We start from the raw sequence: 14,357 nt of genomic DNA, 5'->3' as shown, positions 1-14,357 counted from the left end.
CCCCTAGTTTACCATTTTTGAGCTCCCAGCTCAAATTTTACAGACGAGCATAAATTTGTTCAAAGGGCAGAAAATCCTCTAAATTCATGGAGCACTTGCTCCCACAATAAAACATCTAGCCTTCAAGAGGCATACAGTAATCTTACTTTGAAAAAAGAGCTAACAGACTCTCAGTTTTCCAAGCCTGTTCAAGGCAACATCAACTTACAAAGTCTGGCCTCTGAAGGTACAACTTACAATAGGAAAATGATTATACAGGGGCATTTAATACCCAAACTACTGGGCCTTCACGTAAAAGAAAAAACGGTTAAATTAATAGCCCGAACACAAAATGAATGGAGGCGAATACCTTGCCCTCCTAGATATGAACACTTAAAACCTTAAAGGCACTAGGCCGATGAAGCAGGGCCTATTCCCAAACTATGGAGGTGACTCATATAAGAATAGATAACAACATTACGGAAAGGAAGAAAACCAGTTACCAAACGTAGTCACCTCAAACCAATATGAAGGGGAGCTCGAGAGGGTACATCACTCTCTATCCTCGATTTGCAGTTAAAGATTTTATGAAGTTTTTACATTAGCCGGCTGAAAGTTATATTTTTAGGAAAACTAGGTTACATAGTTAATGATTCGGACCTTTCCCTCAGGTTAAACTGCGGAGCTAGCAAGAAATAAAGATGTTATGTGGCCATTACCTTGTCGGTGTACTGCTGCCTGAAGAAAGAGGCGCCGCCCGCCTCCTGCTTTGACACACACACTAGTTCAGATGACGATCAATTGGCCAAGAGACAAGGAAATCCGCAGTTTATAAACCCTCGGGGAATGTTCGAGACCATTCAAGATTAACTAGCCACACCCTCTCAATTTTATTGGTTCATTTAAAAGTTACACTGAAAACCGAAGAAGAATGTGATTGGTAGAAAATTAATTACAGAAATTTTAGGGATTGGCTGGATTCAAAACTGGTGGAAAGAAAAGGTAAATATTGCCAACCCAAAAATAAATGAACGTCAATTTGAAAAAAAAAACTTATGAATACACAACTTCCTTAAATCAAAAGTTCTTTCACTTCACACCAGGATGCATGATCATAGAATTTTTGTAGTGACATCTATGGAAGAAAGTCCAAACTTCTTGATGAATGGCAAACAAAACAAGTAGAAATACAATCAGTTCAGGAAACTTCACAATAACAAAATTACAATAGATTTCTGTTGTGATATCTTCTGAGTAAATTTATAAGTTGGTCTAGTTTCAATTTCACTGTTTCTCCACTAGAGATGTTCTTTTAGGCGCTAGATTTAAATGCGCGGCATTGGGAGTGTACCTCCCGGTACAATAATAATAATAATAATAATAATAATAATAATAATAATAATAATAATAATAACAATAATAATAATAATAATAATAATCGAGCGAGTTGGCCGGACGGTTAGGAGCGCGCGGCTGTGAGCTCACATCCGGGAGATAGTGGGTTCGAATCCCACTGTCGGCAGCCCTGAAGATTGTTTTCCATGGTTTCCCATTTTCACACCAGGCAAATGCTGGATCTGTACCTTAATTAAGGCCACGGCCGCTTCCTTCCCACTCCTAGCCCTTTCCTGTCTCGTCATCGCCATAAAACCTATCTGTGTCGGTACGACGTAAAACCAATAATAATAATAATAATAATAATAATAATAATAATAATAATAATAATAATAATGTCGTGTGGCTATGCAGCCCTTGTAAGGCATCTGACGTGTGGTTGCAGTGGAGGATGGTTGTAGGGATGTTGCGGACGGCACAAACACCCACTCCTTAGCCAAGGAAATTAACCATTGAAGATTAAAATCTCCGCATCGGTCGGAAAAATAACCCGGCGCCCTCGAAACTGACCCTTGAGCCAAGGAGCAGGACACAAGCCGGTCGTCTCTGCATGACAACACAATGCAGTGTGTACACGCTGTCGGCCGTGTTTCTAAAACAAGTCCCATTCCTGGCCCACCCTTAGGGGAGCGCGTATTTCTGTGCTGGCCGGTGTTCTTTGTATATGACTGCTCAGCTACCTCCCATATCAGTTAGCTCGTCAGTTCATCTCATTAAAACAATCACACTGGCCAGAAATCGAACACGTGGGCCTCCGGTTAAGGCGATCCTCCATCGGGGCCTGTCTGGCTCCTTCGCTCCGAGAGCTCCGGGTTTATCTTCATCTACACACAATAAAACACTAAACCAAACAAGTGACCGCTGCTTAGCTCTAAGGCCTTCAGATTACGAGGTGGTGCGTGGTCAGCACGACGAATTCTCTCGGCCGTTATTCCTTTTTTCCTAGACCAGGGCCGTTATCTCACCGTCAAATAGCTCCTCAACTGTAATCACGTAGGCTGAGTGAGACCTCGAACTAGCCCTTAGATCCAGGTAAAAATCCCTGACCGGACGTGTTGGCCGTGCGGTTAGGGGCGCCCAGTTTTGAGCTTGCATCCGGGAGATAGTGGGTTCGAACCCCACTGTCGGCAGTCCTGAAGATGGTTTTCCGTGGTTTCCCATTTTCACACCAGACAAATGCTGGGATTGTTCCTTAATTTAGACCACGGCTACTTCCTTCCCACTCCTAGCCCTTTCCTATCCCATCGTCGCCATAAGACCTATCTGTGTCGTTGCGACGGTAAAGCAAATCGTGAATCGAACCCGGGGCCTACGGGTAAGAGTCAGGCACGCTACCCCTACATCGCCAGGCATAACAGAAACGCAACCCCAGTAAATCAGGAAAAAGGTCAGGAATCTAGTAATTATTATTTATTAATAGTGTTATTATGTAACAATTCAAATATAATTTGTATAATTTCATTAAATTTAAACAATGACTTCATTGTATCTGTTAGGAAAATTACTTTTTAAATCCACACATTAAAGAAAAGGATTTGAGAACGTGTTCTGAAATTCTACGTATTTTCGCAACAATGCTCCATTTGTAACCTGGAAAGAAGATAAATATTTTTCTGGAGATTTTTATTTAGATTAGCACATTTTGTCGAAAATGAATCCATTAAAGGTTAAATGAACTGCCCCTCTCCCTCGGTGTCCGAATATATCAGCTTTTTAATGAAGGCCGTGGAGCGCGGGGTAGTTATTTATGCAGTCACACAACGCTTCCCCCTTCCGTGATTTACTCATCAGGTTCGTCATATAATGGAATGCATCTTCACGCTTTTATATCCGCAAGATTCGCGCGGTAACGGGAGTCTTTTGTTGAGAGGGGCGCGAAAGCTCCGGAAATGGGGGTCCATATCCGTCATGACGGGGGAACATCTTTGTTGTCTCATGGAGCGGCAATTATTGGACGACCGGAAGTGCAGGGGCGAGGGGGATAATTGGATCAAGAAGCAGAGCGTGGACATCTCACCCTCGCCTTATTGTCCGCGATACACGCGAATAACAGCAGTGTACTACACTTGAGAGCTGTTATCTATCTCTCAGTCATCAGCAGTCCGGCGTCCTCAAGGTCTTCCACCTTCAAACTGTCGTGACGAAGCAGCCGGATCCTCCCTTGTGCATGGTCTAAAGACCGACTTCTTCTTATCGGAAGCGCCGCGCATTTCGAAAACACCACTCAGTGGAAGTGAACAAACTGGATCGCATGGTAGCCTTGCGAAGAAGCAGTAAATGAAAAAATAATAAACAGAAGGGAATTATGGATTCGTGATTTTTATGACAGGGTGGTGGTGCTGGTGATGATTTTTGTTTTAAGAGGAAGTACAGTACAACTAGGTAATCATGCACTCTGAACACTTTAAGTGCAAAAGAAATTTAAAATAAAACAAAAGTATTTATACGTCCGCTTCTGTGGTGTAGTGGTTAGTGTGATTAGCAGCCACCCCCGGAGGTCCGGGTTCGATTCCCGGCTCTGCCACGAAAATTTGAAAAGTGGTACGAGGGCTGGAACAGGGTCCACTCAGCCTCGGGAGGTCAACTGAGTGGAGGTGGGTTCGATTCCCTCCTCAGCCATCCTCGAAGTGGTTTTCCGTGGTTTCCCACTTCTCCTACAGGCCAATTCCGGGATGGTACCTAACTTAAGGCCACGGCCGCTTCCTTCCCTCTTCCTCGCCTATCCCTTCCAATCTTCCCATCCCTCCACAAGGCCCCTGTTCAGCATAGCAGGTGAGGCCGCCTGGGCGAGGTACTGGTCATACTCCCCAGTTGTATCCCCCGACCAAGAGTCTGAAGCTCCAGGACACTGCCCTTGAGGCGGTAGAGGTGGGATCCCTCGCTAAGTCCGAGGGAAAAACCGAACCTGGAGGGGTGGCAGGTAATCACACTAACCACACACAACAGAGGTGGACTGAAATTTACATCCCTTGAATAATCCACTCTCGTACATAAAGCGAATGTTAAGATCAGCAGTAGTCGCGTCATCGGCTAATTATTATGAGTTCGAGTGTCTCCTGCAGGCCGAGGCTCTGTCTTATCCCCACAGTTGCGCGAGGGATGAATCAAGAACAGTGCTTGCAGCTCATCGAGCTCTACAAAAATCTAGATTTTATGTGGAATCCGAAAAAACAAAAAGTATTTCAATCGCAATAAAAGAGAAGATGCGTGGAAGAAAATTAGTTCTCAACTAAACTTTCCTATTTCTACAGTGAAAGGAAAGATGAAAGCGCTACAGGATCAGTAAGCAATTGCTATTGATTTATAATGCTAAAGTGTGTCATTTCATTACTTTTTTTGAACCAACCGGTACGTATTTTGAAGCATTCTTGGGTCATTGTGAAAAACTTACATTGACCGGCACGAAAAACGCAACACTTCTATTTCTTACAAAAACTGATTTTCTTCTTCCGTTTCTTGATAAAAAATGACATTCATATGATGGAAAACGCGGCTGCAGCGGCTGGAGGGACAAAAAAAGTTTCCATGTTGGCTGCAAAACCAGAACTGAAGCTTTCAGGCTTGTCAAAGGCGGCTCGCTCTACTCGCGCTATTTTTCGCTCTGAATTGCGCTCTTCTTTTGGAAGTGTGAAATTTCACTCGAAGCGAGTAATTTTCGCCCGAGTGACTTTCGCGAGGGAGTTTCGCTAGTGTAAACGCAGCTTTAGGGCAGAGAGATCGGCGCACTATGTGAGGATGTGGGTCACGGTGAAGTCGGCACCACTAGAACACACTGGAGGTGAGGTCATCCCTCTTTAGTGGATAAGAGTGACCTATCCTCGGCCTACACAAAAGTACGACCTCTCTCCGTGCAGGCCGGAAAGAGGACCGCCACACGGTAGTTGTCTTCTTAATTGCTGTTAGCTTGTTGGGAGTACGGATAGCTAGCCATTCCGATTCCCAGGAAGCCAAGATGGTTCGACGTAGCTGCGAACAACTATCTTTGGCATTAGGTAGAAAGCGGAAGGGTCTTCAGCACTGGACGAAGTAAGAGAGATGAAAACACATCTCTATTGCAAAATATATTAATGCCATAATTCCTTAACCTTCCTTGTTTTTTTCCTTTTCTCTTTCCTTTATTCAACAAAAGAATTACAGAGATAATAAATTACTTTTTAACAAAGATTTTAAGAACAAATCAAGTTCAATAACAAATTCAGTAATTAAGGAACAAATGTCTGATCTCAAAGCGCTGGATAAAAGCTAAGATAATGCGTAAGCATGAATTTGGGTTTACAGTCTAATTTGACCCCGACACAAAAGCGTGTGAGCCTTTACCCGTTTGCTTTCCCAAAAGAGGATCAAAGGATTCAAAAAAATACCGAATAGGAAATATTTCCCCTAGTACAGAAGCTCGGTCCGCCTCTGTAGTGTAGTGGTTAGCGTAATTAGCTGCCACCCCCGGAGGTCCGGGTTCGATTCCCGGCTCTGCCACGAAAATTTGAAAAGTGGTACGAGGGCTGGAACGGGGTCCACTCAGCCTCGGGAGGTCAACTGAGTAGAGGTGGGTTCGATTCCCACCTCAGCCATCCTCGAAGTGGTTTTCCGTGGTTTCCCACTTCTCCTCCAGGCGAATGCCGGGATGGTACCTAACTTAAGGCCACGGCCGCTTCCTTCCCTCTTCCTTGTCTATCCCTTCCAATCTTCCCATCCCTCCACAAGGCCCCTGTTCAGCATAGCAGGTGAGGCCGCCTGGGCGAGGTACTGGTCATTCCCCCAGTTGTATCTCCCGACCAAGAGTCTGAAGTGCCGGGACACTGCCCTTGAGGCGGTAGAGGTGGGATCCCTCGCTGAGTCCGAGGGAAAAGCCGAACCTGGAGGGTAAACAGATGATGATGATGACAGGAGCTAGGCTCACGCTATATGATTGGCCAGAAAAAAAAAAAGAAAAAAAAAACTGAGACCTAACAAAAGAAAGAATTTTAATTTGAAATAGGCCAGAACCAACAAAGAGAATAGGGATTCTGAATAATGGCAGCAATCCTCGAAGAATAACATGAGAGCATGGACTAATGGGACAAGAATGCCTAGTGACCGGGCGAGTTGGCCGTGCGCGCAGAGGCGCGCGGCTGTGAGCTTGCATCGGGGAGATAGTAGGTTCGAATCCCACTATCGGCAGCCCTGAAGATGGTTTTCCGTGGTTTCCCATTTTCACACCAGGCAAATGCTGGGGCTGTACCTTAATTAAGGCCACGACCGCTTCCTTCCAACTCCTAGGCCTTTCCTATCCCATCGTAGCCATAAGACCTATCTGTGTCGGTGCGACGTAAAGCCCCTAGCAAGAAAAAAAAGAATGCCTAATGAAGCAGAGAATAACCCCAACCTAAATGGCGACTGGGGAAGGAAGATCTACGATCTAAAAATGTTCGAATAACAGTAAATTTTGAGTAAACCTAGTCCTCGAAAAAGAGAAAATACTCGCATATCCTTGTAAAGTTTATAACAAAAACCGACATCACAACAGAAAAAAGGAACTAGCTCCCTAACTCGTTAAATGTTCTCAAAATTTGCCTCCATAATTTGAAATTTGGTTTAAATGCGAAGGAATATCCTACTATGACCTCATCGTCATCATCATCATCATCATCTGTTTACCCTCCAGGTTCGGTTTTTCCCTCGGACTTAGCGAGGGATCCCACCTCTACCGCCTCAAGGGCAGTGTCCTGGAGCTTCAGACTCTTGGTCAGGGGATACAACTGGGGAGTATGACCAGTACCTCGCCCAGGCGGCCTCACCTGCCATGCTGAACAGGGGCCTTGTGGAGGGATGGGAAGATTGGAAGGGATAGGCAAGGAAGAGGGAAGGAAGCGGCCGTGGCCTTAAGTCAGGTACCATCCCGGCATTCGCCTGGATGAGAAGTGGGAAACCACGGAAAACCACTTCCAGGATGGTTGAGGTGGGAATCGAACCCACCTCTACTCAGTTGACCTCCCGAGGCTGAGTAGACCCCGTTCCAGCCCTCGTACCACTTTTCAAATTTCGTGGCAGAGCCGGGAATCGAACCCGGGCCTCCGGGGGTGGCAGCTAAGCACGCTAACCACTACACCACAGAGGCGGACCTACTATGACCTACATGTTAAAAAATTGAAATATATCTGTCCAGCATCTGAGATAACATAGATTTCAGAAGGTTGTACATGTTGAGATACTTGTGCCTACCTTCCCCATTAGCCAGCCACCTGATCCTTTAGAGGTCTTAATCGCTCGAGACCCGGGCTGAGTGGCTCAGACGGTTAAGGCGCTGGCCTTCTGACCCCAACTTGGCAGGTTCGATCCTGGCTCAGTCCGGTGGTATTTGAAGGTGCTCAAATACGTCAGCCTCGTGTCGGTAGATTTACTGACACGTAAAAAGAACTCCTGCGGGACTAAATTCCGGCACCTCGGCGTCTCCGAAAACCGTAAAAGAGTAGTTAGTGGGACGTAAAACAAATAACATTATTATTGTTATTAATCACTCAAGAAGAAAACCCAGCATAAGTGAGTGTCCCTTTTATGGACGGCGAGCTGGCCGCTGGTGGGGCACAGTTAGTGCCAACTTTGGAGTACAAGGAGTGGGTACCAGCTCGTAAATCAACATTTCTCGACAAGAGTTCTAGCATTAGCTGCTAATAGCATACCGAACGAAGTAAGAAGGGTAGCAGGCTGAACTGCAGGACAAGGGTATCCCTTAGTAACACAAAGTTCAGTGTTTCGCCAGTAGATGAGACGAATTGGTCATCTGAATTCAGGGGAGGCGGTTTTTTGTATGTCATAATGATGTTTGCTTAATCAGGAATACCCGTGGCGAGTTTGCAATGCTCTTTGACTTTCTTTTACCGAGCTCGGTAGCTGCAGTAGCTTAAGTGCGGCCAGTATCCAGTATTCGGGAGCTAGTGGGTTTGAACCCCACTGTCAGCAGTCCTGAGTGCGGTCACCAGTCCTGAGTGCGGTCACCAGTCAAAATCTGGGGCTGTATCTTAATTAAGGCCACGGCCGCTTCCTTCCGACTCCTAGGCCTTTCCTGTTCCATCGTCGCCATAAGACTTATCTGTGTCGGTGCGACGGACAGCAACTTGCAAAAGATAAAATGACTTCCTTTTGGGAATTACAGTGAACATAAAAGTTTCCTGAAAGTCATTCAGTACTTTTTAACAGTAAATACTGAGGAAGTGTTCGGAGAAATGTTTTAGATATTAAGGAGGTTATCGGTATAAATAAAAGAGCAATACACAAAGTGAGTATTGCATATGGTGTATCTGCAACCACGAACATGTGACTGTGACTAATGAACGTTTTGTCACCGAAAATTGATGAATTTTGCTATAATTTTCAACAGCCGCTTTTCCTCATACCTATGGGATCGCCGGTGCAAACTCTGCCGCACATGTGGATTTGGTCCTGTTTTATAGCCCGATGCCCTTCCTGACACGAACCCTATGTGGATCGGTTATCGCCGGAAATCCCAGCAATCCATTGGCCAACCTCTTTGATAAAATTGAGGCCACCATTGTCCCAGGTATCACCGGATTCAATGGTGACTGGCACGAAGAAGAATTTGTCCAACAAATCATTGTACACTGACTGACAGAGCAAATGCAACACCAAGAAGGAGTGGTCAGAACTTTAGGCCAATTGCAGGGTAGACTGATGTCACTGAGGTATGCTCATGATGTGAAATGCGCCGCTGTGCTGCGCATGTAGCGAACGATAAATGGGACACGGCGTTGGCGAATGGCCCACGTCGTACCGTGATTTCTCAGCCGACAGTCATTGTAGAACGTGTTGTCGTGTGCCACAGGACACGTGTATAGCTAAGAATGCCAGGCCGCCGTCAACGGAGGCATTTCCAGCAGACAGACGACTTTACGAGGGGTATGGTGATCGGGCTAAGATGGGCAGGTTGGTCGCTTCGTCAAATCGCAGCCGATACCCATAGGGATGTGTCCACGGTGCAGCGCCTGTGGCGAAGATGGTTGGCGCAGGGACATGTGGCACGTGCGAGGGGTCCAGGCGCAGCCCGAGTGACGTCAGCACACGAGGATCGGCGCATCCGCCGCCAAGCGGTGGCAGCCCCGCACGCCACGTCAACTGCCATTCTTCAGCATGTGCAAGACACCCTGGCTGTTCCAATATCGACCAGAACAATTTCCCGTCGATTGGTTGAAGGAGGCCTGCACTCCCGGCGTCCGCTCAGAAGACTACCATTGACTCCACAGCATAGACGTGCACGCCTGGCATGGTGCCGGGCTAGAGCGACTTGGATGAGGGAATGGCGGAACGTCGTGTTCTCCGATGAGTCACGCTTCTGTTCTGTCAGTGATAGTCACCGCAGACGAGTGTGGCGTCGGCGTGGAGAAAGGTCAAATCCGGCAGTAACTGTGGAGCGCCCTACCGCTAGACAACGCGGCATCATGGTTTGGGGCGCTATTGCGTATGATTCCACGTCACCTCTAGTGCGTATTCAAGGCACGTTAAATGCCCACCGCTACGTGCAGCATGTGCTGCGGCTGGTGGCACTCCCGTACCTTCAGGGCCTGCCCAATGCTCTGTTTCAGCAGGATAATGCCCGCCCACACACTGCTCGCATCTCCCAACAGGCTCTACGAGGTGTACAGATGCTTCCGTGGCCAGCGTACTCTCCGGATCTCTCACCAATCGAACACGTGTGGGATCTCATTGGACGCCGTTTGCAAACTCTGCCCCAGCCTCGTACGGACGACCAACTGTGGCAAATGGTTGACAGAGAATTGAGAACCATCCCTCAGGACACCATCCGCACTCTTGTTGACTCTGTACCTCGACGTGTTTCTGCGTGCATCGCCGCTCGCGGTGGTCCTACATCCTACTGAGTCGATGCCGTGCGCATTGTGTAACCTGCATATCGGTTTGAAATAAACATCAATTATTCGTCCGTGCCGTCTCAGTTTTTTCCCCAACTTTCATCCCTTTTGAACCACTCCTCCTTGGTGTTGCATTTGCTCTGTCAGTCAGTGTATTTTCTTCGTTTATTTTCTATTCGCGACTGGTTGGTGTGGGCGAAGGTGTCGGCATAGGCAAAATCCCACAGGAGGGATCTACCACTTTCCCATAGTACAAGTGCCATTCCATCAGGCCTTGTACCGCCTGAACGGAAGCAGCCATATACAGTAGAAGGAAATTCTGCTGGAACGAGAGCCTGCAAGACGACATCCTTTATAGTGGAGTGACGGATGTGTGACTTTGCACGTCCGGTTCCATGGCTAAATGGTTAGCGTGCTGGCCTTTGGTCACAGGGGTCCCGGTTCGATTCGAGGAAAGGTCGGGAATTTTAACCATCATTGATTAATTTCGCTGGCACGGGGGCTGGGTGTAGGCCTATATGTTGTTTTCAACATCATTTCATCCTCATCACGACGCGCAGGTCGCCTACGGGAGTTACATCAAAAGACCTGTATCTGGCGAGCCGAACTTGTCCTCGGACACTCCCGGCACTAAAAGCCATACGCCATTTCATTTCATTTCTTTGCACACCGGAAAGGCCATGGAGGCCTGTAGGCACCACAAGCTGAACATCGGTGAGGCTCGAAGACGGCTGCTCCCAAAAGTAAAGCCACAGCGATAGGGAAACTCTCACCGGAAAGGTGTAGACCAGGGCCTCTCAAACGCCCAAACTCTCACGCGTGCAGAGCGAGGTGCATAGGCTCTGTGCACTGTGCATCGGTACGCTTCGCCTCAACTCGGCTTGACTCGGATGGTGTAGTGTGCTGAGAGCGACGAAGCGATTGGTGGTAGACGACGTGTTTATCAGTGAAATAGACAAGCGCACGACAACAACATAATAATGGAGCAACCTGTTTCGAAGAAAGCATAGACTTCCGAAAGTCCATTTCAATCGAACTGGGAACTTTCGTATTTTTTTTTGTTTGTTTGTCGTGACGATAACGCCAAATGCTTAATCTGTGGGACGATAATTACGTGCGTAAGAAAATCATCTATTGAAAGACACTACAACAGACTACATTCGGAAAATTATTGTGAAATCATAGGAGACGTCAGAGAGAAAGAATTAAGTAAGTTGAAACAGCTTGAAGAAGAGCATTCTATATCCACAAATGAGTTTTGTTCCAGTACTGTAGCATTTTCATTTTGGTTACGGGTTCTGCATTTTTTTAAAATTATGTTTACATTCCTCTCAAACATGTATGTGTATTTCTAATTCACTTTTTTAATTTTTTTAATAACACTGGTAACCTTGTCCCATACAACTGTGCGTCTCCGCTCACCACACGTAAACATTTCGCAGTGGGGGAGAAACAGCAGTGAAGGTGAGGAACGCGGAGACAGGCCGAACGGGGAGACAGGTGTAGGGAGAGAGGAGTGGGGGGTCTGCACTCTGGTCAACCAAGCGAAGTCGTCTTTTGCACCGTGCACAGTGCATGCACCACGCGCATGCACCCTGAGAGGCCCTGGTGTAGAGCAAGAGAGGATGGAAGCAATGCACCAGATTCAGAAGAAGAAGAAGCAGCGAGGAGCCGGGGTTTGTCTTGAAGACTACTAACTGACTGCTGCAGAAGAGAATGGAGATGAATTTAAATAAAATTTAATACACGACATACTTTCCACGTATACCTAGTACAGGTCTTCTAAATATAAAAAACTGAAGGACAATTTTTGTACGAATACAATAGTCGCTCTGTCGTTCGAAAGTGGAACAAAGACCAAAGAGAGATTACCTTACTTTGACTCCGAATGTAACATCCTCTCCTCATTCCACCACCCGTGTTTACTGACTGCACAAGAGATTCAAAGTAAAGTAACATAACTTTCAAGTTGTTTATGTAGTACTTTGAAGTATATACTGAACACTATAACATGTTATACTCTTATTCAGGTAGTCGCATATAATCTCTCCATGCATTCTTGTCTTCTTCTGTTCTCTTAGTAGCTTTTTGTTCTCTTGACCCTACCTCCGTCCTCTTCCACTCTCTTCGTTTACTACTGCTTCTAAAGCACGCATCAGCAAACCTTCTCTTCGCAGCCGGTACTTTTCCTTATATGTATGGTGTGTGGTACTTTCCTTTCAACATGGATATGTTTTTTCGACTGAGGGTCCGCCTGAAATTGGTGTAAGCAAGCACAAACCGTCACCGTAACCAGGCAACCAGAGTAAGTGATATGGATCGAAGAACGACGCCATTTTGGTGGACGGAAAGGCGTGCATTTGGAAGATGTTGGACTATTAGATCTATTTAGGGCTTTTAGTAAGAATGTAAAGGATAGGGTTTATAAGTCTCTGGTAATACCCCAGCTAGAGTATGGTTCCAGTATATGGGACCCTCACCAGGATTACTTGATTCGGGAACTGGAGAAAATCCAAAGAAAAGCAGCTGGATTTGTTCTGGGTGATTTCCGAAACAGAAAGAATAGTATTGAGTGATATTTTTAAAAGTAGGAAAGATCACAATATGAAGATAAAGTTGGAATTCAAGGGAAAAAAATTGGGAAAATATTCGTTTACAGGTAGGAAAGTTAGGGACTGGACGCATTAACCAAGGGAGATGTTCAATAAATTTTCAAATTATTTGCAATCATTTAATAAAAGGCTAGGAAAACAACAGATAGGGATTCTGCCACCTGGGCGACTGCCCTAATTGTAGATCAGTATTGATTGATTGATTGATTGATTGATTGATTGATTGATTGATTGATTGATTGATTGATTGATTGATTGATTGATTGATTGATTGATTGATTGATTGATTGATTGATTGATTGATTGATTGATCTATAAAGAGAGGCTGTAAGCAAATAAATGGCGAAGGATTTTAACGGGAAAACGTTAATTAGCGTTCTGAACACTGAGGAAGGAAGAGATGATCATGCGCCCTGGTCCAACAGCAGGTCCCATTTTATTTGATCGTAATGACACAGTAATTTCTCGTTTGCAGCATTACCGTCACTTCGTCATACCGTACACCAAACAGTGGTCTTCTGAAGACTAGTTTTGATGGGAAAATATCTGCTGCTGTCGTGTTGTAAGCCTAACAACATGTCCATGATTCGATGTTTTTCTGTGTAGCCGAGAAAATAGTAGCTTTTTCCTTCATTTCTTTCCAATTCCTGCTCATTCCTTATCCTTTATTGCAGACAGACTTCCTAGGCCTCGAGAATCTTATACCATCGGAGTTGGAAAGTTGAGCAACCCCTTCTCAAACCCTAAACTGTAATGTAATACTTTCTGTTTACGTGTTCCAGGGACCCGCCTGTGCTCAAAGCCTTCAACGAGACGGACGTCATCTTGAGGCTGCCCATGGGCAAGAGACTGCGAGACATCAAGTGGCTGTCGGTGTGGTGCCGGCGATTCACGGTCAGTGCACGCTACATACCTGCCTCCGTGATTTCCATGCGGACGCCTGGGGTTGGAGCAGTGCTAGCCTCGCGGTTTCCCTTTTTATTCATGCGGTCTAGGAAATGCGCACATTAAATTTGAGCTGTATTGAAACTATCGTCCTGTCTTGCTCCTCGTGTATTGAAATATCTTCACTTCTGTTATTTTTATAACAACTGCTGCAGGCATGATGAGAGATAGACATAGTCTATGTTTTAGAAGGAAAGACAACCTAGGACGATAGTACTTTAAACTGCGCATTGCGTAAAAATAAGTACACAGGTACAAAGAAAAAATAGATCTATCCTAATCTGTTTACCCTCCAGGGTTGGCTTTTCCCTCGGACTCGGCGAGGGATCCCACCTCTACCGCCTCAAGGGCAGTGTCCTGGAGTTTCAGACTTTGGGTCGGGGATACAACTGGGGAGAATGACCAGTCCCTCGCCCAGGTGGCCTCACCTGCTATACTGAACAGGGGCCTTGTGGAGGGATGGGAAGATTGGATGGGATAGACAAGGAAGAGGGAAGGAAGCGGCCGTGGCCTTAAGTTAGGTACCATACCGTTATTTGCCTGGAGGAGAAGTGAGAAACCACGGGAA

At 46.0% G+C, this 14,357-nt stretch overlaps 1 protein-coding gene across 1 annotated transcript in view; it reads left to right on the top strand.

Annotated features, from left to right (window-relative positions):
- Positions 1–14,357, top strand: part of LOC136877074 (protein Skeletor, isoforms B/C) — a 421,284-nt gene that overhangs the window by 256,843 nt on the left and 150,084 nt on the right. Inside the window, exon 4 of the mRNA XM_067150891.2 lies at positions 13,627–13,738. Coding sequence (XP_067006992.1) covers positions 13,627–13,738 — 112 coding nt within the window. The remainder of the gene's footprint in view (positions 1–13,626; positions 13,739–14,357) is intronic.

Source organism: Anabrus simplex, chromosome 7 (genome assembly GCF_040414725.1).
Source record: "Anabrus simplex isolate iqAnaSimp1 chromosome 7, ASM4041472v1, whole genome shotgun sequence".
NCBI classification, from domain to species: Eukaryota; Metazoa; Arthropoda; class Insecta; order Orthoptera; family Tettigoniidae; genus Anabrus; species Anabrus simplex.
The sequence above is the reverse complement of the archived record's forward strand: the minus strand, read 5'-3'. Positions and strand labels throughout refer to the sequence as shown.